Source organism: Choloepus didactylus, chromosome 16, assembly GCF_015220235.1.
Source record: "Choloepus didactylus isolate mChoDid1 chromosome 16, mChoDid1.pri, whole genome shotgun sequence".
Taxonomy (NCBI): Eukaryota; Metazoa; Chordata; class Mammalia; order Pilosa; family Megalonychidae; genus Choloepus; species Choloepus didactylus.
The window spans coordinates 53573763-53601565 of record NC_051322.1 but is presented as its reverse complement, the minus strand read 5'-3'; the positions used below and the strand labels follow the sequence as shown (position 1 = coordinate 53601565).

The following is a 27803-nucleotide window of genomic DNA, read 5'->3' as shown; positions in this document are numbered from 1 at the left end:
GATTTTTAAATTGGATATAAAATTATTGCGCATGTGAACTGGGTGTTTTTCTTTGTGATTGCAATTCAAAATAGCAGCTGGAATCCTGGAGCTAGTTCCTCTGAGAGGGAACAGACTTTATCACTGAAACAGTGTAGATGAGAGTCTGTCTCATAAACACCTCCGAAAATTGTTTTGCATCTTACACAAAACACTGGTAAAGACAGATTACATCCCCGATGTATGCAATACTTTAGGTAATTTGAAAACTTCCATTTTTGCTTTCTAGCTAAGGGGAAAAAACCACATGGGCACATACACATGCGTGTGCGCACACACACACAGGAACCACTGATAACCTTGGTAATTAAAGAAATGAAGATCAAGTGATATTTTCTTTTGGTGAAATAGCCATTATGATATAGCATGAGATATTCATGGAGGGAAAGGAGAGGCCTATCTTAGATGGACCATACATCTTTGTGTTGTTCAAAGCCAGATGGCGGAAGTCAGGATCTGTTAGGAGAAGCCCAGAGATTCCGATTTTATTGGTCTAGGGCAGGGCCTGAGCACAGAATTTTTAAATGTTTCCCAGGTGCTTCTAATGTTCTGCCATGTAGTCAGTCCATCGTTCCACTTACCGGGATGATGTTCCAAAGGTGGACTTTAGCCAAGAAGCCAGGTCAAGTAGAGTTGGAATAACAAATCATCTACAATATTCAAAATTGAGTAAAGATTCTCTGCAGGACTTTTGAAAGTGTAGAAAAACAATAGTCTTTAAGGTCATTTGTTACATACAAATCAGTACTTTTAAACTGCAAGGCAAAAGCCCTTCTCCCCTCTAGGCTACTCCAAGGTAGAGAGAGAGGAGCAGGGTGCTCTAAGGGTGGGCAGAGAACGCTCCCATGGGTGAGAAAGAATTGAAGCACTAGAGAACTAGAATTGGAGCTAATTGTAATTCCACGGTCATGGGCAACATAATGTTCTACGATTTAGCCCTAAAGGGTTACCGATATACAAAAGACTTTCTCAGAAGTTGGAAGAAGCATCTGACACCTATGAGAAAAGCCAGAAGAACTATTTCTTCTCTGTATCTAAAATTTATGTTTGGGTCCCATTAAGCTGACTGTTGCTTTGAAATGAACATTCAATATGTAAAGAAAAACCCAAATTCAGAAAACAAAAAATAAACCAAAGAAACAAGCAAAAACCAAAAACACAAAAACCCACAAAACAAACAAACAAAAAACCAAGAGGGAGTAAAGCAACCCACGGCAGTCAATTCAACGTTTTGACGACTGTCATCTGATCAGTGTCATCTGCTTTAGGTACCAGCAACAGAAACAGAGGCTACTTTGTAAGGCTCTTTTCAAAGGGTCTTGTTATGTGCTTTAAAAATATCTCATCACAATAAAGAAGTTCTGTGATGGGGTAGCAAAGGCAACCTTGGTGGGTGTATTTAAGAAAAAAACAGCAGAAAGTGCAGGCGAAGAGCCCCTTGAGGCTGTGGTAATCCAGGCAAGAATCCAGAAGGAAGGCTGTTTCCATGGCCTAGGAAATGAAAAAGTGGGATAGATCTGCAATTTGGAAGGCAGTTGGAAAAGAAACAATTGCTGAGTTTGGAAGAAGATTAAGTTAAAGGCAATAGTATGTGTTGGGCACAGCGCCATGGGGTGCTTTTCCTAATCACATTTAATCCTCCTAATAACCTTGCAAAAAGACATATTTGAGGAAAGACAGGAGCTCAGAAGCTGGATCTAGCCAAGGCCAAACAACCCTTAGGCAAATGGAAGAGCCAGCATTCCAATCTAGGACCAACAAATCAAAAATTATTTTTGATGTTCCTTCAATGATACTTTGACCCACTGATGACAACAAAGCATAGGGAAATACTGGAAAAGGAAGATGAACAATTCTATCTTTCTAATTAAGTTGGTGAGGGAGAAATTCAGTTTATGATGTAAACAATATCAGCTTGAGGGAGGCGTGGGTTTAATTTAAAAAATTTTTTTAAAGATCTGAGTATAGTTCAGCACTGGCCAATAGAACTGTAAAGCAAGACACAAATGTAATTTTAAATTTTCTAGTAGCCACGTAAAACAAGTAAAAAGAAATAGGTGAAATTAATTTATTGATATATTTTATTAGCTCAATATATTATCACTTAAACATGAAAGCGATACAAAAAATAAGGAATAAGATATTTTATCTTTTTTTTTTTTTTTTGCATTAAGTCTTTAAAGTCCGGTGTATATTTTGTACATACAAGATATTTCAGTTTAGACTGGTCATATTTCCAGTGCCACTTGTGGCTAGTGGCTGCCAGTATATATAAGGCAGCACAGATAGAGATAATACTGAAGTCTGTAGAATCTGATGCATGTTTCAGGATGCAGACAATCAGGGACAAAAAGTGGACTCTGGGAAATACCGTGAGAAGACAGACTGAAAAAGAATCTCCAAATGAGGCACTATTTGTCTTTATCCAATAAAATGCAGTAGCAAAATGATTAAAGTAGCAAATTAATTGAGAAAGAGGAACCAAAGAAATATAGCTGCTAACCCTCAACATTCCATCACTGCCGACAGGCCAAGTGCTCCTGGGGAGTCTCACAAAGGGCAAAACCTCCATAGGACACTAGTCAGTGGGAAGAGTCCCAGCCAGCTGCAATGAGCGCGAGAAGACAATCAAATGCTTAGGCCAGAGTTTAAATAGCAAATGTACCAACAACAAAAAGACAAACAACCCAGTTTAAAAAAATGGTCAAGGACTTGAATAGACATGTCTCCAAAGAAGATATACAAATGGCCAGCCAGGGAAACGCAAATCAAAACCACAAGGAGATACCACTTTACACCCTTTAGAATGGTTATTATTTAAAAAGCAAAAACAGACAAACCAAAACAAACAAACAAACAAACAAAAAAAACCCAGAAAATAACAAGTGTTGGAGAGGGTGCAGAGAAATAGAAACACTCATGCATTGTTGGTGGGAATGTAAAATGGTGCAGCCATGTGGAAAACAATTTGGTGGTTTCTCAGAAAGTTAAACATAGAATTACCATATGACCCTCAATCCACTTCTACATATATATCCCAAAGAATTGAAAGTAGGGACTTAATCAGATATTTGTATACCTATGTTCATAGTGGCAGTATTTACAATAGCCAAAAGATGGAAACAACCAAATGACCATCAACAAATGAATGGATAAACAAATTGTGGTATATACATCCAATAGAATATTATGTAATCATAAAAAGGAATGACGTTCTGGTACATGCTACACCATTGTTTTCCCCCAGATTTTACAGATTTATTTTTAAAGAACAAAAATAAAAGGTTATAAAAGTCCTTCATTTCCAGCCGTTCCTGGGGTTGTGGGTGGGGAACAGAATAAGCTGAGAAAGGTGCTTCCTCAAAAGAGCCCCATCCCTTCTCCAAGAGCCCCATCCCTCCTCCATCCCACCCTGCCTACCAGCCTCCTCCCCAGGCAGCTCAAATTGCTGCTGGGGAATTTTAGAGGCAAAGAAATGTGGGAGCAGGAGGTCAAAGGTTACCTTGATGAACCTTCAACAATGAACCTTGAAGGCATCGTGTTGAATGAAACAAGCCAGACACAACAGGACAGATATTGTATGAGCTCACTTATGTGAGAAAACTAGAATATGCACATTCATAGAGACATAAAGTAGATTAGAGGTTGGGGTGGGGGGCGGGAGGGGGGAAGGGGGGTGAGAGGAATGGCGAGTGAATGTTTAATGGGTGCAGAGTTTCTGTTTGGTATGATGGAAAACTTTTGGTAATGGGTGGTGGTGATGGTAGCACAAAATTGTGATTGTAATTAATACCACTGAATTGTATGCTTGCAAGTGGTTAAAATGAGATATTTTATGTTGTACATATGTTACCACAATCAAAAAAAAAAAAAAAAAAAAACAAGCAAAAGGCCACCAGAGAGTGAATTTTGCTATAGTTGAGGATTTGCTTTTTGACTCTCAATGTACATTTTGTGACTTGCCCCCTGGAATTAAGCCTTCATCTGAAGAGGCAGCATTGATTTTCTTCTGTTTTCCTTGGTATGCGATTGGAAGAAAATAGGTTGGGTTTTTTTTTTTTACATAAGAATATTACTTAAATAGCTATTGAAAAATATAACCATTGTAACGTGATTTTCTAGCATCTATTACAATGCTAAGTGGCATCTACCAAAGTGCTTCTTAAGGAGGGTGGGGACTCAATAATAATATTAATAATTGACTGATATGATAATTTCATTTGGAAATATAGAGGGTTTTTTGATAATTGAATGATTAGAAATTGATTTTTAAATATCATTTCATTTTGATTGTAGAAATGAAATCTGGAAATTGAGAGAGAAAATATTTTATCTTTCTTTTCCCCAGTGCTCACATCCTTTCATAAAATATCAAGTAGTGGAATGAAAAAGAAAAAAATTTTAAAAAGTCTTCATGCAGTTGTCAAGATGGCAGTGACCTTTCTATCACTGCTATCTATTAGGTTGCAAACTACCTGATATCCGTCATTTTGCAAGATAGTCTTGCAACCAATGCAGTTAATTGCCCTTCTGAAACCTAACCACTGTGTTTCCACTTCCCAAGAGCAGAAACAAGCAAAGAAATACTCTTTCCTGACATTAGCCTGTAGGAGCTCATACCTCCTCTCTACCCATCACCAAAGTTGGTAAAGATAAACTAACTTACAAGATCTAGGCATTAGCCCCCAAATCTGTCCCAATGTGCAGAGTAATCTATTTCTTTAGAACTCCTTTAGAAATGGGTGGGTGGGGGTGTGGGAGGGGATAGCTCATAAGTATAAATTTATACTGCCTATTTGTAAACCACCCTCCCTCTTCATACAATTTATACATTTATTTCTCTAGCTTGAGCTGCCTCTTAAGTTTCATGGCTCACCCCCTCACTCTTTTTTTTTTTTTTTTTTTTTTTTTAACAAGACTGTCTTTTCTTCCTGGCCTTTTGCATACTGTTCTAAATACATTGCCTGGCTGATAAGAGTCTTTCTTAATTTTTTTTCTAGTTCACATGTTGAACATGCTGATCTACTAAAAAATTATAAGAATTGAAAGAACGTGTGCTTTAGAAGAGTCCAGAAGAACGGTAGGGGGAAGGAAATCAGCCTCCTTTCTTGTAATATATTGAGCAATATGAAGATCTCTGTTGAGCAAAATACCATAGAACTCCACTCTCGTATGACATTTTTACATGTGCTCGACTAACCCGACTCGCTGCATCCAAGGGAAGCCTCTGCGGCATGGTAGCTCACACATGCTTTGGCTCCTAACCCCGGCCTTGGAGAAGCCACATTGAGCTCATGAAACACATGCACTTCTGAGTCTGGCTTTTGAGGGTTTCCGGTTACCTTGATTCAGGGTATTTGGTGAGGGTAGCCAAGCTGCTGGTGTACATGTGACCACCCACGTCGATGTGGACGGGTGCGTTGGACTTTGTGAGCTGGGCTGGAGTGGGGATGCCTTGGTTGTTCAGTGGAGATGCAGGGGATCTAGTGATCAGAGGTCTTGACATATTGGGCCGACTGTCCTACGGAGAGATAAGCAAGTTTAGACATCTGTTCTTTTTTCAGGGGAGAGAAAGGAAAGACACTTCGTAAAGAATAAACCAGTGAGTAACATTGGTATTCATTAGCTAATAACATCTGGAAAGTCAGCAAGCTCTCGCTTTGGTTATAATGAATATTAGAAAAATAAGTCTACCGCAAAGAAAAGGAAAACTTTACATGCTCACAATCAAGGGGCTGAGCTAATGGTCCTTTTGAATAATTCTGAGAACTGTGAGGGTTTATTATCTTCATGAATTCTGGTGTTTAACAACTGGTAAATGGCAGGTGGAGAACTACTAATGTTCCAAATGAAAAGATAATCAGCACTTAAAACAATACACATCTAAATAAGATAGGTGTGATTTATCCTTCCCTTTGAAAATGTCTTCATTGCCATGGGCTTGAAATTAACAGAACTTCAGCACTTGTGCTCTGCAAAATGTTTTCTTAAATGTCTCTGTTTCAAATCAGGAAAACGAAGATTGACCATCAGCTCATGTATTAAAACAAACTTGCAAACAGGCACCACAAGTTTAACAGTCAACAGACTTTTTTTTTTTAAGTTAACCCACACTTTACCTAATTCTTCCCTGTTTCTCTCCCTACAAGACTGTGGGTTTGGGGACCCTTTGAAAAGAATGTACCCTCGAGTAATAAATATGAGCCTGAGAACCATGAGCAAGCTGCTGTTCTGCTCGCCTGAATCTTTGAATAAATTCCAAAGTGGAACCGAGTGAACTGTTGGGGCAGCCACGTGAGAAGACAGGGCAGAGGGAGGATATCACACCGCGCAGCAAGAATGTTGAAGAAACTGTATTGTTGGGAAAATGAAATATTACATCCTTTCCATGCAATCTAAATATCTCAAACACTATCCAAACATGGTTCATTGCTTTTAAATTGGAGCCCAAACCACAGACAAGTGAAGTCGGGCCTCTGGCACTCAATGAAGGGGTCAAATATTTAGAGTCTACAACTGAAAAATAAATTAAAATAGCACTTACATATGAATTCGGTAAAACTCATGACACAAGTACATCCTCAGATTTAAAATTCAGCCAGATTTTTTCAAACACAAACAATGTGTGACAAAGCCAGCAGTAAGGCATAATAAAGGTATTTCGAGAAAGGCCTTGGACAGAGATTGCAAAGGGGACATCATCTAGTTTTTGAGCATAAAACCCAGCGTGATAAAATATAAATTTGCAAAACATCATAGACTTTATGATCTGGAACAGCTTTAGGAGTTACTTGGGGCACAACTGTGAGACTGCTTAGCATTAACCACATGTCCAGGCATAATTGTGAATGCGCATGCTTCCTGAAACTCCATATCCACTGTGAGTGGGGCGGTGATTGGGCCTTTCTACAAAATGTTTACCATCTGCGCTGTGCTTTTCGAAATGCTGAATTCAACAGGGCCCGGCCACAGTCATCAGCGAAGACTTCATGTTTTCTTTCTTAAATTGGGTGGGCAGTCCCATGGGTGCTCCCTATATTATCCTCCATACCTTTCTGTCTGTTTTCAGTAATGCAAAACAGATATTCATCAAATCGCAAAAGGTTGTTAATAAGTCACCCAAGGATGTAACACAAAGAAAAAGAATTAATGGGGGCCTTGGGGAGGGAGGAAAACTAGGAAACAAAGACACATTTGGTAAGAAATATAAAACAGTTAAGATCCAGAAGTATTAAAGGTAGCAATTGGAGATGTGGATGACAGAAAACACATTTTCCCTTTAAAAAAGCTATCATATAACATCTACTTTTGGGAGATACACACTACGTGGCTTCCTTTGAAAAAATGATTGCCTGGCTAAAGACACACACACCTCCCTGTTAGATTCAGTCCATCACAGCACTGCCGTGCCGGTAATAGTTTTTCAATTGGACACATTCTATATCCTGCCTGAGGGTGCTCAGGCGAAAATGAACAGATTTGCAGGGTTAATATTGTAGTTAGACTGTGACCTCATTCAGCACAGCTCTAACACTGCGAGGTCTATATAGAAGGAGAAAAAATTGAAGCATAACTGATTGGTTGAAGGATTCCAGATTTCTCAGAGTATATACCATTTAAATTGTAAATCATAAATGTATGGATGTTGCTAAATATAAAATTAAACCAGTGTTTCTTCAGCTGCTGGGGGGAGGGAGGAACCCTTAGGGAAAAGGAGGGAGTTTCGTGATGGCCAGGGCTGGGGCAGACTCGAGAAACACCGTGAGGTTTTGGAACTGGTGCTGGGGAGCCGTCCTAGCGTTCCTGCCAGGCTCTATGTCCCTCTGTCTCTCCATCCTGGAAACTTTCCTTGGTCTGTATGTGTTCCCTTGGATATGACAATTTCTAATGCATTAACTGATATTCGCTAACAGAGATCAAAATGTTTTCACTCAGTATTTGTATTTATTGGTGCAATTTGAAAGACCTTTTAAGTGCCATGGGCTGGGGTGGGGTGGGGGGTGCTTGGGGCTTGGAGGTCTTGGCACTTGTAGTGGACACTGGAGTTGACGCTCATTATCTATTCCATGAACTCCAGACGCTCAATCTAAAACAATTGTGGCAACCCCTCTCTCCCTGCCAGTCAGTGGAGGAGATATTTTCTCTTCTTTCTCTGGACACTGAGGTCCCATATGGGAGGCCCATAACTGCGGCAGCCATCTCGCCGCCAGCCTAAGGTTGAAGTTAGAGTCCAGAATGGCAGAGCTGGGAGTTGAAAAGAACCTGGGTCCCCACTGACCTTGTCATGACACTGAATCCATCAACTCTGAGCCTCCCATCTCTAGATTTTCCTGTTACTCAAGAAAATAAATTTCTTTTTTTCTTAAAACTGGTTTGAGTTGGGGTTTTTGTTACTCACAGCCAAAAGTCACCCTGATAAAGTACCCTTCCTGTTACATGGCTACCTCCTGGTGCCAAGAACAGCTAACTGCCTGCTGATAGCACAGAATTGTCTATCATATGATCATGTATACATAACCATCATTTTATCATATTATCATCATTACCATATTATTGATTATCATTCCATTCATATTAAATATCATTTGCAACTCAACTTTTCCATCTGTCTTTCCCTTTAACCATGCACCCATCATCAATAAAGTTTACCTACACTTCCAGTGTTACTTCAGAAGAAATTAAAACCATAAACTTTAAACAGAAAGAGTACGATTGACTTGGTTGTGCCATCATCACTACTGAAGAAACAGCTCAGCGCACCGATGTGCACTTCTGAAAGTTGGTCAGAAAGTTATCTCTGATATCTTCCTCCTGGAAAAGACCATCTCACACAGCAGAAAGGATCCCCCCACCCCCAACATGAAGTCATTTGGTTATTGACTTCCTGGGTGAAGCCCACTGCTCCTTCCTTCCACAATATTTATTAACATCTCCTATGTGCCACCTGAACCAGGTAATAGATACATAGCAGCGAACCAGGGAGATTGGCCCTGACCTTACCAGGCTCATTGTTCAGTGGGAGAGAGAGAGAGAGAGACACCATGAAACATGCAGCCCCTGTTAGGGCAGGGAAGGTGCGGTTACCATGAGACCTTAATGGAGGGGCACTTAACCCAGGCATAAGCTGGGAGGAAGGATGGAGAAGGCTGTTTGAAGTCTAAGAAGAAATCTCCAGGATGAGAAGTTAACAGTGGGAGGCTGGAAGGAAGGTTCTAAGCAGTACTGCCAGGGCTCCAAAGTGGCAGGGTACATTACATTCTAGAAATTAAAAGTTCAGTTCAGCAGAGTGTGAGGATTCAACCACTTCTATTTTCCCCCAAGTACAGGAATAATGTAGGAAATACAAGCTTGTAAAATGATGGTCTGAGAACCACAGGATCAAATAAAAATTGACACTGATAAAATAAAATAAAACCTCCTATAATACTCTTATTTTGGGAGAAGAAAGGAGGAAGTAGCAGGGAGTCAACAGCCAGCTTAGTAAGCCAGCATTGTCCACTAGAACTTTCTGCAGTGGAGGAAATGTTCTGTATTTGCACTATTCAGTGCGGTAGCCACTGGCCACACATGACTAATTCAAGCACTTGAAATGTGGCTAGTGTAACTGAGGAACTGAATTCTTAATTTTATTTAATTTTAATTAAGTTCAATTTTAGTTTAGCCAGCCACATGTGGCTAACACGCTGGACAAGCACAGTAAGCTTTGCTTGGAAGCCCAAATCATGACAAACGTGAACTCATCACTCAAGTCTAAATCGAGGAACAGTTGTATTTTAGAAGTGAATGCAAATGGTTTACGACCCTAAGTTTGCCGGGGCTACTATAACAAATACCACTGACTGGTTAGCTTAAACAACAGGAATTTATTGTCTCCCATTTTGGGAGGAGAAGTCCAAAATCGAGGAGCCATCAGGACCATGCTTCCTCTGAAGTCTGTAGCGTTCTGGTAGTCACTTGCCAGCAGTCCAGAACTCAACTCTGCTGTCACATGGCCGTCTGTCTCTGTCTGTTGCCTGCTGACCATGTCCAAATGTCCTCTGATTATAAGGACCCCAGTCCTACTGGATTCGGGCCCTCCCTGTTCGGTTTGGCCTCCACTAACATCATCTTCAAAGATCCTAGTTATGAATTCACACCCGCAGGACTGGGGCTTAGGACTTGAACATCTTTGTCGGGGACATGATTCCATCCATAACAGACCACAACACCTCCATCTACCCCTCCCTTTCTGAAAGTATTTCTCCCTTCTTTATAGGTATTATGGAAAAAAAAAGAGAAAGTAACAGGCACCCAGGGAGACAAAAAAATGAGCTGCTTCACACCGCAACATACGAGGATCTCATGAACTGAGTGTTAAATAAAAAGCACTGAGCACAGAGGAGCACAGGCCAACTATTCCATTCATAGCAAGGTAAAGACTAGGCACAATGGATCTGTGATGGCGAAAGTCAAAACAGCAGAGGCCTTGGGGGTCCTGACCACGAGGGGCACAAAGGAGCCTTCTGGAACGCCAGGAAAGTTCCAAGTCTTGACCTGGACCTTAGGTGTAAACATTTGTGCACATTGTTTATTCACTTTACTGTAAGTAAAAAAGAAAATGTACTAAAAATAATCTTGGAAAGAAACTTCTCTGATCAGAACATTTTACTGTTCAAATACTTAAAGTTCTATGAAATGTTACCTTCTTTAAAAAGCCAAAAAGGTGTTTATTATTTCCCTTCATAGAGTTCACCGTTTCTGACTAAAATACTTTGAAATGAAACAGCTTTCAGAAATTTCATTTTTATTCTCCCCCCACCCCACCCCATTTTTATCCTAGACAGATTTTCTCTTTAAAATCTCCATTATCCAGCTGCCTTCAGTTTGCTGTTTCCTTACACCTCAATTATCCACCTCACCCACCCAACAGAGCTGCAGTGAATTTTTTTGGTAGTAGAATCCTTCAAGGGATTTGACTTTAGGCATCTTTCAAAAGAAGGTAATGAAAAATTTGCTTCCTAAATCTTACCCAGCAGTATGCTGTTCAAACAGGGGCTCTGGGGGCCCTGCCTTGAATAACTGAGATGAAGTTTAAACTGAAAGTTTTAATGACTTTATTTGTTAAGAATGTATGTCTCGCTGCCCCCCCCAACCTTCCCTCTCTCTCTCTCTCTCTCTCTCTCTCTCTCCCTCTCTCTCCCTCTCTCTTTCACACACATACACACACACAAACATGTACACAAGTAGCATCTAAATTACTTGGAATGCCTGGAGAACAAGGGTATTATGCTTAATTGTATTTTCTGATTGATAACCATTTACGTACGGTATGCAAATTGCAATCAAAGTATCTTAGGCAAGACCCTGTGTGTAGGATGGAAATTTGTGGCTGCCTGGGAGAGCCATTTTGGGACTGACACAATCCTATTGACCTCTTGATGATATTCTTTTAGAAAAAACATTGCTTTTCTGAACATCATTATTTAATCATATGAGAAGATTCTCAATGATAGTGTGAATATCTTTTCAAAGAGGCCTCAGTTGTTTCTTCATGGAGGTAATATTTATTGGGCACCTACCATGTGTCAAGCCCTATGGTCTCTTTTGACCTTAAAGTGTGGACTGAGCCTAGAGAGAAAAGAAAAAAAAAAACTTATAATTTCACAAGTTAGAACAAACAAACAAAAAAAGCCCCATGAGTGCTTCCAAATTGACGAGTACTGTATACATAACTTATTTAGAGAACTATTTCTGTCCATCTCAACCATCTGCAAGACAGCAGGGAATTCGGCCAAAAAGCCTTCTGAGTATCCAAATTTGATGGCAAACCTTCCATTCACTTTTTTCATGGGCGCCCCTTCCAATTCACAGAGCCTATTACTCCTAATAAGTTTATAACAAGTGTGATTATCAGTTTTCTAGTCCATAGCACCTTAATTACCAGCATCATCCAAAATTAAATTGTCCAAAAATCAAACGCAGACTAACTTAGATTGGAAACTACATAATATAGTGAAGAAAGATTTCCATCCAAAAATATAAAGAAAAACTTTTTTTTAAGTTAAGACAATTTTCAAAACTTTAATTGGCTGGAAATGTCACTTACAGAACAGCACTGGTGTTGGAATCTGGAGACGTGTTTTGATCTCAGCCTCACCCTTTGTGTGATCTTGGAGAATTTACAAAACCCATTGGGCTCCAGTTTTCTCATCTCTAACATGGGGATAAATGTATCTACCCTACAGAGAAGTAAAGATGGCAGTAGAGGAGACAGTGTTTGTGAAAGCATATAACACAATGCTTGGCACAGAGAAGGATAAATAAAGTTTCTTTCCTTCAGCACAAGAAAAATGAAATTTGACAAACCAGCAAATGAGGTGTTCAGAGGAGTCTTCTATGGCCTAGTAAGGACAAATACAGGGGACTTGTAGGGTAATTGAGGAGGTAAAATCCATGTGTGAAAAAGAAAACATTTTATATTTATATAAAGTATTACATTGTGGGATACAGAAATAGTAAATAGGACAGAGCATAATGAGGTGCATCAGACAAACTGTACGAAGGGAAATAGAGAATGAAATCATCACAGAAGTTTCAGAAAATGAAATGACACTTGAACTGTATTGTTTTTGTTTCTTTTTCAGATCAAATGTTAATTTTGCAGATGAAGAAAAACTACAATAATAAAAAATAGATGCTTCAAAGTTATTTGGAAATGACCAGCAACTTGTTAAATTTATCTGCAACTCCTTCCTAATCTGATATAGCAAAATGTTACTCTCCTGGCTGGGGACCAGGATGAGGGGTTATTGTTTATCTTTATCACTGCACAATCTTTCTGCAGATATGGTATGCCCTTGGCATGCCTTTTTATTTTTCCTTTTTCATAATGAATACATATCTGAGAAGGTCTTTCATTAGATTACTAAGCTGGGACCATGAAAGGGGTGACTATTTGTCTAAATTTTTCTGCTTTTTTTTTTTTTTTTTTCAAAAGGAAAACAACCTTGAGAAAAAAATAGCATTTTGATGGAATTTTGCTGGGTTTATTAGAGCTGGATTGATTTTTTAAATTAGATTTCTTAGATGTTTTTAAGTGCACTTAAAGTGCCTAAGAATATTTTTAAATATACACTTACAGCTCAACTATGGATGTTGCTAACTTTTTTTTTAATTACCATTAAAGTGCAGCATTAAAGTGAAGGGGGCAGCTCTGTCATAATTCTATAGAAAAAGGCCATTTTTTTTGCAAAAATATGTGTAAGTACAATGAAAAAATCTGGAATAATGAACAAAAATATTAGCAGCAGTTAGGTTTCTGTGATGGTATTACAAGCAAATGTTTTTTTTGTTAAACATTTATTCTGAACTTTTAAAAAAAGTTATTTCAAAAAAGGAAAAAAGAAATAGCATTGTGTTGCCCAATTAAATCAGTTAGAACATACTCTTGGTGCACTGCTATGATATATGTTGTCTTCAAAATAGGGATTTTTTTTTTTTTTTTTTTTTTTACATTTTTAAAGGAAGGAAGGAATGAAGAAAATATAGAAATAGAACTAAACTTAACAGTACTGCTTCCCCTTCCTCTTATTTTCTTGCCAGGGTGGAAATCTGCAGAACAGAAAATTAAACGAGCCTCGGGTTATGGTAAGCTCATAGTTAGCCAACACAGAAGACTATTTGGCTTGATCCTGCAAGAAAGGGGCAGAAGCTGCTGGTCTTCACGCTCTTGGGCCCTATGTGGACATCTGTACCCTCTTTCCAGATCCCTGCTGTTCCAGCTCTAAGATGCGGTAAGAGGAAAATGATAAAAGCTGTACATGTACACCCCTGCGTTTCCAGAAGTCAGTGCTCTGAGTGCTCTCTCAGAAGAAAATGCAAATGGCAGCAAAGGTCAGCAATTAGACCGTATCCAGCACTCTTAGAAAGGCCTCACAGTCTGAAATCAGAAACCTCTGCACAATGTTAAGTATTATCACCATTTCACAGAGAAGGAAGTTGACTCTAGGGTCAAGTGCCTTAGCCTGTAATTATCTAGTAACGAACTGACTGTGATATTTTACACGCTATCCATTGTGCGCCAAGATAAGGTTACCACACTCCTATTGCTAGGTTCTACACGCTGTGGTTTTCCAGGAGAAGGCACAGATTTGCCTTGCTCCATCGTTGTTCTTTCATCCAGTCTATTTTGGAATGAACACAACTGGCGGTGGTTATGGACACAGTATGGACCTTGTGGTTATGGACAAGTCAGGAGTGAGCTGATCCAGGAAGTGGGACCCCCCCACACCTATTCCTTATTTCCCCACCACAGAGAGAATTGGCATTTTAATTTATTTCCCTGACTCCTAGTCCTAGATGTTGACTACAGGACACATCTGCCTCTAAATAGATAATAAATTGACTTATTGATTTCTTGGATGTGGTTGTAAAAATTCCTTGCCTAGTACAGTGTCAAAAGCCAAATGCCTTCCTTCTAAATTTAGTTGTATACCTGGGTCTCTTTTCTTAGATTCTCAGGTGCACATTTGCTTGACCTTTCTGCATTAAAAAAATAAAAAACTAAGATAGGTTTGTAATTATGTTGTCATGTTCTAATTTACATAATAGATGTGTGTTCATAAAAAGTTCATTTGCTCGCTTGCTCATTCCTTTAGAAACTTTTGCCGGCTACTCAATTTGGTGCCAAGCCATGGAAGTGTGGAAGTTTGACTCCTCCGGGAGCTGAGAGTCGAATTTAGGAATTGGCCATGTACACAGGGAATTCCTGATGACAAGAGACCCTATGTAAATAAAACTTTTAAAATCAAGTTTTACTTTTAGTCCTCTAGGAACTGCTTTTAAGTAAATCATCTTGAAGGCAAACAATACTTTTGTAAAGCAAGGAATTTGCTGCTGTAAACCTAGGACACATTCTTTTTAAAAAGACATAACCTATATTTAGTATTTCCACATTACAAGGATCATTACTCCTAACTTTTGACTCAATCGCTTTTCAAAGAGGGAAGTGGTTGTGGTGCTTCTAATGGTCTCCATGTTGATGGAGGTTCCTAACTCAGAAATGTTTTCTTGAGGATGTGATGTGGTAGAGACCAAGTTTTATTCTGAACCATGCCACCAATGAGTTGTGTGACCTTGGAAAATTATTGTATTTCTCACTTGGGCTTGAGTTTTCTCATCAATAATGTATGCATTTGGACCAGAAAGTCCCTAATGCACTTTTCGGTTCTGAACTTTTATAATTCTAGGATTTAAACAAATACAAGCCAGAGAGATTCAAATATTTTAAGAATGCTAGCATTTTAGATCAGAATTGGAATTCAAAATTCCTTTGAAAGAAAGGTCATGAAACGAAAGACATTCCAAAAGTATGAGTGCAGAGAAGGAAAGAAGCCCAATGGAGAGATTCCTCAACAATCACAGAAGTTTCTGTAGCTGACTGGGAAAATTAAATTTTAATCACAACTGCTTTTTATTTGCCTTCACTGACAGGAGGAAATGGCCAATAAAATAAGAAAGGGCTTACTGAACATTTTGTTCAGCCCACTTCAGAGAGCTCTTAACTTAGTATCATTTTTTGTGGAGTATTATTTATGTATTTATATCTTGCAGTGTTCTAAAATAGTACTGGTCCGAAGGCAGCTTATTAGAGCTTCCCCTAAAGAAAAGACAAAAATTGTTTTAGTGATATAAAAAGGATGCTTTTTAATAAAGTAAGTATCTCTGGTAGATAGGGTCATCTTTTGAAGATTTGGGGTAATTTTTTAAAACGAGGCTAGGTGCGGAAGGAAGAGGCTCTATGTTGACAAATGGATGCGGTGGATGTGGGTCGCACTGATGAGCCTGCCACAGGTCTGGGGGTTACTGAAAACACTTCTCCAGGGGGAAACCTGAGGCTGGCTGAGGTCTTTATCCTCAGAATCTGCAGGCTGATTCTCCTCCGGCTGTTTGGGTCCTTCTGGTTCTTACTTACTCTCACTTGGAGCTGCTAACTGGAATCAGCAGGTGAATCCACGGGCCCTTCTGGCTGAGCTCCTTATGAAGGGGCCGAAGGCCTCTGCCAGCAGTCCCCGGGGCAGTGACCCTTGAGAGGCCCAGCAGTGCCACCGCTGCACTGCTAACCCTGGTGTGAAGATGTTTTGGAGAGCACATTGGTAGATGAAACTTCCTGCTTAGGAGCAGATGGGTGAGAGGACAGCATTGAAACCACAGATTAGGAAGAAGGCGGATCAGCGGTGAAGACAGCAGTAAAGCACTCGTCCTCCTCAGTGTTTTATTGCAACGAGCTATTCTTTACCATTTTCACACTGTAAAAAAGACATCTGTGTTCTTGGAAAAGTATCTTAAAATAAATACCAACAAGAGTAAGAAACAAACCAACTTTTTAAAGATCAACCTGACTGGAAAGAAAAGTTTGCTATAAAAATGGAAATGCATTAAAAAAAACAAAAAACATACCTGGAATTTACATGTGACTTATGCATATAAAGGAGTTATCCCAGAACTCCAAAGACCTCACCAACAGTCATAACACTGTAAGTATTTAAAAGGTCCCGAGAGGGAGGAAGGCAAGGTCAATGCCATCTTGTGCAAAGAAGAAAAGCTGAGGCAAAAATATTTACATTAGCTGCCCAAGGTCAAAAGAGTTAGTTGATTTAAAGCTAGAAGCAAATTACTCTGGGATCCAAGCTTGCACTCTCCCATTTCATATGTGTCGGCTGGGTCGGGCGCAGTCTGGAGGTATCTGGATCCACTCGGCTCAGACCAGACCCTGGAAACAGAGGCCTCTCGTTTGCCCCTGGCAGCAGACGGCACCGTGCTGGGGCGTTTCCTCTCAGGAAGGGAAACGTGCAACAGAATTTCCTTGGTATTCTTAAGAGTCCCAGCTTAATTTTATTAGATAGTTATTTTAACCACAAGACACAGTATATAATGGGGGTTGGGGGACTGGCTGAGGCTGGTAAATGCAACGCGGTCTGAGGAGAGAAGAGGCGGGAGTTGGAGAAGCAGGGGTGGGACAAGCACCCACGGAGAGAGGGAGAGAGGAAAAGAGGAGAGGAGCAGGAAGCAAGAAGGATGCTGACGTGGGAGGGTACGATAGAAGGGAAAATACAGGAGAAACAGGGAGGGTGGTTTGGTAATCAGACTAGTTTCATCTCATTTTTCCAGCCACCTGTCTTACTGAACTATTCGGGAGGACAGGCTCTAATGCCATCTGGTTGCCCGCAGGTGTGCTTTTCTGTTCCCCGGTAGGTGTCAGGTGGCTAATTATTCTTACTTGATCCTTTAGCAAGTGGTCGTTAGATTTCGCTTCTCTTTTTAAGTTTTTATTGCAGTAATGTATCTACAACTCAAATCTTCCTGTTTTAACTACTTGCAAATGTACAATTTAGTGGTATTAATTACCTTCACAGTATTGCATTACCATCATCAACATTGGTTAACCAAACTTTTTCATTGCCTCGAACAGAAACCCTGCACCCATTAAGCAGTAAGTACCCACTTCCCTCTTTTTGACATGTAGTCATGAGACAGATTTGGAAGAGGGCTGAAAGAGTTCTCCAGGTCCTGTGATGGGCCGTGCTCATTCTGAAAACAAATCTGAACCATCCCTCTACGTACTGCTTCCTTCTGAAGATCATGGGGCCAAAGCCGAACATTTAGAGATGCATTTAGATCCATGATCCCGAGAGGAAGCTCACTGATAAATGACCTCACAGATGGTTACAGCGAGTAGAACGGAAGATCAGAGGCATCAACTGAAAGCCTATAAATCTGATCAGAATGAAATCGGGGGTAAGCACCCTCCAATGATTTTTCCTTATTAACTTCCCACAGTACTTAATGGAATACGTTTTTAGTTTTTGTACACAGTGGAAAATGGGTAAACAGCATTGATGAGGATAAAGAAAGTCTGTAAGGCTCTATAATTGAGTGCTCTAATCTCCTCCCAGTAAATGACCTCAGTGAGTTGTCCTTTGGGACAGTGGCCCTCAAACACATTTTTGATTTGTTATCTACCTGTCCCATGTGGCAAAAAGAAAAAACAAAACCCACCATCTCATGAAATTAACAGGCACAACTGTCAGTTAAAGAAAAATTAAACACTACTGACAGGGATTTTGTGGAAATAAAATTGACGCAGAACACTTCCTTGGCATGTCCTACTGCACGGGAAAAACACTAGTGCTCTAGGAAACTCAGAAACCAGGCTCACTCAAGGAATCTTCAGGGACTACCAGTCCACACGCTGACAATCAGGGCGAGAGAAGTGTTAGTATTGCCATGGTTTAAGAAAAAAGGACAAGGAGACAACTAAATGGCTTTCTGAGCTGGCTCTGGGTTTCTGCAGCTGCGAGTGATATATACGGATTGGCTGGGGCAGAGCTGGGCAGAACAAGAGAGCAAACCCCACCAAGTTCCCAGTCCAGGGCAAAGCATTTGCACAAATGAAATGTGGTGCTCAGGTTCATCCTTGGAAATCAACTAGCCTGCGGGCTCCACGGGGAGGGACACAGTATGTCTTTTTCACTGAGTTCCCAAACCCTAGCACAGAGCCTGGCATTTAGTAGGCATTACATAAGCATTATTGAACAACAATATTGAATTCCAGAATTTAAAAGGTAGGTACGCCATATCCATCCTTCGCCTTCCTTCACATAGACTTCTTTTTCTTTCCTCCAATAACCACATGAGGTATTAAGAACCATTTTAGTATAGAGAATCAGAGCAGAAAGAGGAAGCAAGAACCTAACCTTGGGCTGCAATGGTCAGAAAGCTTTTACTCAACATAAAATAGCTACACATTAAATGCAAAAATGATGAGAAGTGTTATGAATAACTGAGGTAGACATTTACCATGTAATAAGATGAAGTAAAATATTCTAAGGCATTATCTTACGAATTGACAGCCACTCTTTACAATTTCTATTTGGAAAAAATATTACTAAACGTTAGCAATGATATACAGTGGCAGAATGGAATTGTGATTGACAGCCAGACTGCTGCACTTCAAATCATGTGTTTCGTGTGTGATTTAACCTCTCTGGGCCTCAGTTTCCTCATCTGTAAGGTGGTAATAATAACGCTTTTTATGAGTGCTGTGAAAAATAAATAATTGGTGTAAAAAAGAAAACATATGAAAAGCACTAAAAGTGCCCAGAACATAAAAAACATGAAGTATTATTTTTAAATATAGGTTTTCAAAATTTTGCAAATAATTATTTTTGAAAGGACTTAATGACTATCTTTAAGGGATACTTATAAACTACCAGTCCACACATATAAGATGCTCCATCTCTATTCTTTATTCCCTTCAACTGCCTTCAGTGGTTCTGAACTTACTGTGAAATGCTAGTGTACTTTATACTACATAGTATTCAGTGACATCCAAATACCCAGAAACTTAAATTTTATAATTATTATCTTTTCCACTGAGATATAATGTATATCAATGCACTTTTGATATTACTAACCACCAAGAATAATAATATAAGTAGTGAAAGTGGTTAAAATAGGGAATTTTATGTTGTATATCTGTTACCACAATAACAGTTTTTTTTTTAAAAAGCAGTAAATTCATTGGGCCTTTTCTGCTTTTACTTTATTCTCAAAGTTGCTTACAACTTCTATTCAATTAAGACACTTAGTGAATGAAAATTTGCCCGATTTTCACAATTATGCTTGAACCTCACAAGTTTTGCATTTCACATATTTTCATCTACTCCTACCTCTAATGATGGCCTTAGATAGCACACGGCTTAAAGGATTCCCTCAGAAATACAGAACTAGCGTGCTTTCTGTAGTTCTAATATATGACAGAGCAAAGATAAGACTTGGGTATGTGCATAATGTTAAAGTATTAACTACTCAGTGATTGTATACTTCGGATGGTTTCTATGGTGTATGAATACATCTCAATAAAATTGCATTAAAAATATTAACTACTGTTTGCAAGTCATTCCAGTATTTTATGAAAAGTGTTTAGGTTGGAACAAATAAAAAAACATTCTAAATCTCTACACATGAAAATGTGCTGGCCTTGTAATGAAAATCCTAAACTAAAAGTAATCAAGTGAAGCTAAAATGGCACTTAACTTTCTAGCCTGGCTATCACAATTTGGAGAAAATGATCTGAGTACTAATATATTCCCTCAACCATTTATATAAATTAAGACTCAAAACAAAACCCAACACTGAATTATTTTATCTGCTAATGATAGCCTGTCCCCTGTTCTTGGTATATGGAAATTAAAATGTTAAACAAATTAAGCAGTGATCAATCACCATTTCTCTCTCTAAAGCTCTACTTGATTGTGCTGATAATAAAGAGGGGGAGAGAGGGAAAGAAATCAGCTCATTTGAAAGGTAAAATGTAAAAAAATAACATTTATGGATAGGGACTGTGGCTGCTTTAGGTAAAAGTTTCTATCTTCAGAGCCAATCACTGCCATTTGTGACTCAGTTTAGAAATCTATAAGAAAGCATCAAAATCAATTCAATTCAGTCTTAATGCGACAATTTCAGCTGTCTATTCACTGTACCTGTTCTAATTAGCACGGCTATTTCCTCAGTGTCGTCTGATCAATACACTTAATTAAATCAGTGTTAATCCTGGAACAGGACCACACTTGAGTTAGCAGTTCTAAAACAGAATTTGCATTTTAACATTTTGATAATGAATTCAGAGCTGGAAAAGAGACAGTTCATAGTCCCTATTTGTTTCCCAAAAAAGGGAAACCGAGGCCAGGAAGCCTCAGGGAGGGGCTTGCTCAGGTCCCGTGCTGATGAGCACCAGGCGGGCCCTGGGCCCTGGCCACAGTGTACCGGGACCAGCACCTGGTGAGCAAACGTCCAGCTCCACTCATGCACCTGCCAAGCTATTTTCCCTCTACCATCTTCCCAGAAAGAACTGGTCCCTGCGTAATCTTGTCACACTAAATGAGCAGATACTATTCCTCCTAAATTATTGATGACTAACAGTATCTGTTAAGACACCACAACAAAAGACTTCAGGCACCCCTGGAGATGTTATTAAGTATAACTCTTGCTTTTTAATGGCCACTTAAACCTAAAATTGCTACCTCTTCAAGATTTATGTCAAGATAATGTGGAGATTTAGTCAGAGGTGGATGTCAACACACATGCTAATTTGAGTGACATGGAGGATAAGGGATGAGGAAAATAATACAAAACTAAAAAAAACTAAACTAAACTAAAACTAAAAAAAAAAACTAAAAAACTAAAAACTAAACTAAAAAAAAAAAAATAGGTGCTAAAAAGATGGCACCAGCCTATTCCATACTTCAAGTCTAAAATGTTTAATACATCCTAACATGTTTCAGATTATGCCTACCAATTTTACTCCTGCTTGGCTGGCGCAGAAGATTCTGAGACACGTAAGAACAGTCCCTGCTTTGAACTAGCTCAGCATTCACACAGCTCAGTGTTGGGCTGGCATCATCCTGTTCCACTTTTCCAAAGGCTGGAAGTTGGGGAGCTGGGTTCGAGGGCTGCTGCACACCCCTGCTGCCCCAGGTGGGAAAATGAAGAGGCCTTCGGTGGAGTGGCCCCCTTGGTTGGCTGAGGACTAGTGGGTTGGAACTTAATTTTGTCCTTTCAGAAGAATGCTTCCACTTCAGCTGCAGAATGAAAAGCAGAAAAAGGCAGGGCTGTTGGCAGGGTTGGGGGGAGGTGGGTGAGAGAAGGGGGTATGAGGGGGTGTTAGGGATGGAGGCAGAGCCTCCCAGCCTTCCCTGGAGAGGGGTGGGCCCTCTGTGGCACTGACGAGCACAGGGTGAAGATTTCTGGCCCGCATTACTGCAGAAGTTCTTCAGCAGGAAGTCTACAAATAACCACAATGACAGGGGATGCTTTTGGGCGCTCACTCTGTGCTAAGCGCCACACTCAACACTTGTCATGCCCTACGTCATTAAATCTATATTTATAACCATCTGTGAAATTCAATAACAAGGCCACTACAGGCATGTCTGATATTCCGAAGCATACCTTTGGCAAAAGTTCAACTTGCACAATTAAACCTAATACAAAGGTAGCAGTAATAAAGGACTTTAAATTAAAAAAACAAAAACAAAAAACAGATGCCATAAGACGCATCCTCTTTTATAAACAGGGAAAAGAATACTAACCTCATGGGGCTGACTTGAAGATTTAATGAGGGTATAAAGTATCTAATATAGGATCAAGGGCATAAAAAGGAAACAATAAATTTTAAAAAAAGTTCTATCAAAATTGTATTCTATCCTTAACAGGTACAGAATTTCTGTTTGAGGTGATGAAAAAGTTGGGATAATGGATCTTGGTAGTGGTAGCCTAATATTATGAATGTAATTAATAACACTGAATTGTACACTTGAAAATGGTTCAAATGGGAATTTTTTTGAGTTGTATATATGTTACTACAATAAGAAGTTTTTTTAAAAAAATTGCATTCTACCAAGCTATGGAATTTTAGGGGCTGGATTTATAGTTATTAAAAACTTCTATACTAGATTCCTGTTGATTCACAGTTCACTTTAAAAGCAGACACAAGCAAAAGGAGCCAACATAAAAGAATATATAAAATATTTACTACATAATTCCATTTATATGAAACTCCAGAAAAGGCACAATGACAACTAATCTACAGTGGCAGGAAGCAGTTCAGAGACTGCCTGTGGGTTGGGGCATGGGGGGTGGATGACTGATGGAAATGGTCTGTATCTCCACTGGGGTGGTATTTATACACATGCATACATTTGTCAAAACTCAACAAACTGTACACTTAAAATGGGTTCACTAAAGGTAATTAGGGAGAGGGGGAGTAGTTCTAAGGAAAATAAAAAAAGGCAAGCACAAGTTTTCTCAATAAAGGTAATTGGGAGGGGGGAAGTAGTTAAAGGAAAATAAAAAAGACAAGCACAAGTTTTCACAAGCCAGTGTTTAATCAAATCTCTTCCCCACCACTTCCCAGCTCCATATGATTAGCTACTTCAGCCAACTAGAACTTTCTCAAGTTTAATCAAATCTGAATGGCATCTATCTCTAAACCACATCCATTGCTGTCACCAAGACAGAATCCATGGGTCTGCTCGGAGCTCATGAACTAATAGAAGTTAATATTTTGTTAGTGCTTATTATATACCAGGCACTGTGCCAAATGCTTTGAGTCAGCTCATTTAATCTCTGCAATGACTGTGGAGTAGGAATTATTACAATACCATTTTCAGATAGATAAACAGATTGACAAAAGTGTAATTTGGCCAAGTCACAAAGCTAGTAAGTGGCAGAGACATAAACAAGATTTCAAGCATCTCCCAAGTGGCTTGTATGCATGCCATGAATCTGAAAATGTTACTGGTAGCTCATGGACATGTGGGTAACTTTTGCAGCTTCTCTATTAGAGTTAAAATGATTTTGAATAGTACAAATAAAATTACAGAGATGAATTTTTTAAAAAATGTTACTCCAACGTGACATTTGTTCATGGTGATGTTAGGAGAAAGAACGGTACTAGATATCACCAGGTGGGGTGTGAGGGGGAGTTATTGATGGAATAAATTTAGGAAACATTGAGTTAAACTGATTTCTTTACATAGGGTTTCCAAGAGGATGGCGTAGTGTCCCAAACTACTCTGGAATCCTATGCTTTTAGGTGCTGTTATAGGACAACTTACTTTGGGGAAACCCTATTGCAGACAATGACTTACTTTCTGTTTGAACTTGTGATGGGATTTGGCTATTTTGAGATGTAATTTTTACATCCATAAGATGTGGATAATAATTACTGATTTACTATTTCAAAAGATTGTTGTAAAGATCACATTAGACAATTAACTGAAAGGACATTAAAATCTGAAAACTTATCCCGAAGGTAAACCTTGTATGGTTTGGTGAAAAACTTACTCTTTAACAGTCTTTTGAGTTTGGAAAAACAGGGGTGAGGAGCCTCCCTTAACCTACTGCTGATTCCTCCTTCCTAAATTAAGAAAAAACTTCTAGCAAGTCTGAAAATGAAACTTGCGCGCAGACTGTTAAGGTTTAGGTGATGGAACTCCGGCTGGTGCTATTGTGAACAACTCCAGGGTCTCCACTATTGGATTGGGTTGACTAGTGGGTCTCCAAGCCCAGGGCAGACTCAGATCTGCTGGCCTGACCCAGGGAACGGCCAGTCCCATCAGGACCGGGGGACTCCAGGAGGGAGGGCTAGTGACAACGGGGCTGGCGTTAACTCAGGGGCTTCTCAAATGTTAACAGGGTAGCTTCCAATGCAAATGCCCTGACATACGGCTGGAGCATCCTGCCTATACTTTCAGGAGAGGAGGGTCCCTGAGCCCACTTCAGAGGTGCTTACCATGCACTTCAGTTAGGAAGCTAGACTCAAGCAGACACAAACTGCCAGGACCACGTCGGCCCTATGTCGCCCTTTCTAACAGGCCACGGGCAAGGCCCGGGGTCGGCTGCGCTCACTGGTCCCAAATCACTTTCAGGCTTTGGTGAGAGAGAGAGAGAAGAAAAGATTCCAAAAGATTCCCCTACTGTATATAAAATGAGAAAATCAAGGTCCTATTTTATTTTCAAAACATTCTGTCTCTGCAGATAGAATTAGCTCAATTGAACTGTCCATATTACTTTTATTTTTCCCACAGCAATGATCTGTATTATTTAGATGAGCCTCAAAAGTCACAAACGTCCAATATTCCGATAACATTATTCCATCTTCTTTCTTTATCATTCTATTTTTTCCAAACCTTTGAGCAGCTGCCATATACCCAGACAGTTAAGAAAGCCCTACCTTTCAAAAACCACATGTGGTCTATACATGTATGTTTGAATATGGATATTAAATGTCTAGAAGGACCCATAAGAAAATGCAACAGTGGTTGTCTCTAGGGAGGAAAATGGGGGACTGGGAGGCAGACTTGTTTTTCATGGTATATATTAAAATTTTAACATGTACATGTGTTAAATTTTTTTTAAAATTTTAATTAAAAAAATCAAACAAGGAAGAGCACAGAACCATATATGCCCTGTACTCCTCCTCTAACAAAATGACTTAATCTTACTATTTATGTGTACTGCCTGGATAAGCGCCACCCAAAAAAGGTCTTCTGAAAAGAGTACTGAAATCAAAAGAGCTCATTTCCTTAAATGTATATCTCTCCTAGAGAACCCAGCCACTACCAGACACCAGCTTCCGGAGCCTTTGATGAGTCTGGCCCAGAATAGAATCATCCAAACACTGACTTTTAAAATCCTGGTTTATCTCTCACATGCAATTCTCTTTTTCTACCACTAAGGAATTTCCAGAAAGCCTTAGAGGTTAAGAGAAAGATGACACCAGCAGACATTACTCAGTGTAAGCTAGAGCCTGTGCTAAACGCAGTCTAGACTCCAGCCGTGAGGCAGGACTGACTGCTAGCAGTTTCGAGATTGTCACTTGCTGAAGGCCACACAGAATTGCACCAAAGCACATGCTCCCGTCTGCTTTGCAGTCTGCTTCTCTTCCAGGCTGAATTCGGGGATATAACTCCTCTGTGTCTGACAGTGTCTGGCGATTCCAATGACTCCTGGATCAAGTCCAAACTCCTCTCCAGCAAGGTTCCAATCAACTGTTCCCCCTCTTTCACTTCTGTGCACCCCGGAATTAAATTAAATGAACTTGACATTTCCCCAAACTTTGCAGGAGCTGTCCCCTGAAATGCTCTTCCCACAGCTGGCCCCTTCCTGCTGCTGAGATTTCCTTCCTGGACGCCCCAAAGCAGCAGCCCCACTCTCCACCATGGATATGGGAACACCCCCATATCCCCTTGTTTCCATTTTCTGTAGAACTCTTACTATAGCTAGTATTTTCTTAAAGGAGAGTTCTCCCTTTTTGTCTCTCTAATTCCCCCTAGGACATAAGCTCCACGACGCCCATGTCATTCTGGTGGATGCTGACATTTCCAAACCCTACTTGACACTGCAGTGGGTGTTTAATGAAAAGCAGTTGAGAGATATATGCAAATTCTCAAGATATTCCTAAATCCCCACCCTCACCCCCAGGGTGGAGCCCTCAGTTTACAAAGATCCTATTGGCAGGAGGCCAGTCTGTGACAGCATTTTCCTCGGGGTGAAATTTAAAAAAAAATCAAAGGATGCACATAATTGTGGCAGTTAACTGTAAGAGAAGAGAACATCAAGGAAGGAGCCTTTCCTGAAACAAATGACCCCATATGTCTGAGATGTACTTCTGGGTACCAAGCAGCCAGGTGGGGAGAGAGAACATGTCTTCTTGCTTGCATGCTGAGCCTCTCTGGGCCTCAATTAATACACAAAATTTGAGAAAAATCTGGGCGGCTCCTTCCAGCTCTATGAGGCTGTTGTGATCTGGATCCAAGTTCTCAGCGGGTGGAACAGGAGGCACCGGGGAGATTCAGGGTTATTTGAGGTGGGACTCAGATGACTGTTCTATTGTTTTTAAGTCATCATAAATGTATTTTGGTAGGTATTAGAAAAATACAGCTAGCACATCAAACTTGTGATTTCCTGTGGTTATTATCACTTGAGATGAGGGTAAAATAGTCAAGAGGTGAGATGAAAAATACTAGCTAAATGGGAATACAGGCAACATGGGAAAGAGCAAAAGTCTGGCAACGGTGCTCAGTGTAGTCTGGGAAGTGGGATTTCTGTTCGACTCCGGCATCAGAAGGACGTTGGAAGTTGAGGAAATGCTCAATAAAGACTTGGTAGTTGAGAATACTACACAAGCATAAGGAAACTTAATGCTGAGGGAGCCTTTCCGTGCAGAACTGGTATTTTCAGTCCCACTCTTCCTGCACGTTTCAGGATTTTCCCCAAGTTTCAAACGGCAGAATTTACAATTATCCCTTTCCCTAGATTTTAAAGCAACCTATTTTCTGAACAAAATTGAAAGGAATAAATAGCAGAGCCCTGAAGGCTAATGCTTTAACCCCTTAAGCCTCAAGCAATCTGTTTTTAACTTCCCTGTCGTATATTATTGTCAGTACCTCTAAAAAGCCAGAGCTGCTCTGCCTCGGCCCTTTAGGAATTGAAATCTACCTTCAGTAAGTGGTGAAACCTCAGCTGACTGCCCTGCAGTGAACTGGGAGAGTCAAGGCCAGCCTCTCCTCACTCCCCAAGGAGGGATGAAAAGCTTCCCCTGAAATGTTAACTATAGAGATCTTAAAAAGGAGTGGAATTAGACATCAAAGACAATTACGTGATTTATTGCTATAAAGTCATAAATCCAGGTCAGTGACTAAAGTTTTCTTTTGTGTACAAAAGTACTCAACCCAAAACAAAACCATTTTTGAGGCCATATGTATCAAAATCTTCAAAAGGTGAGTTTCAAAAATAATTGTTTACATTTATATGGGAGAGCAGTACTTCAAAAAAATTAAGAAAAAAATTACAATTGCTGCCTCGATCATCACAGTAATAGAATAAACAGTAAATAGAAGTGTATCGTTTTCCTTAGGAGTATCTAGTTTACTTAGATCCAATTCAGACTGAAATCTAGAAATTGTCTCTCTCTGCATAACAAGCACAGGACTTAAAATCAGTTCAAGTCATGCTAACAAGTGCATGTTCCACAGAATGGAATTCATTTCCCCTCTTCCTGGTCTAAGAAACATTTTTAGATAGTGTTCCTTTTCCATCTAGCTTCTTTTTCATAAACATGGGTCTCTACCTTGAACTGGATCCTCAGCTGTGTCACTGACTCAATTAAAATCAAAAGGATGTTCGAGTTATTCTCCTCCTAAATGGGGAGTGATTCGGCTTGA

General features: G+C 39.8%; 1 protein-coding gene across 2 annotated transcripts in view; it reads right to left on the bottom strand.

Moving 5' to 3' along the window:
* The window catches only part of KCTD1 (potassium channel tetramerization domain containing 1), an 85633-nt gene that overhangs the window by 35577 nt on the left and 22253 nt on the right, over positions 1–27803 (bottom strand). For both annotated transcript variants that reach the window (XM_037805605.1, XM_037805604.1), the window contains exon 2: positions 5382–5560. In XM_037805605.1, the coding sequence (XP_037661533.1) occupies positions 5382–5545 (164 nt within the window). In that variant the 5' untranslated portion in view covers positions 5546–5560. The remainder of the gene's footprint in view (positions 1–5381; positions 5561–27803) is intronic.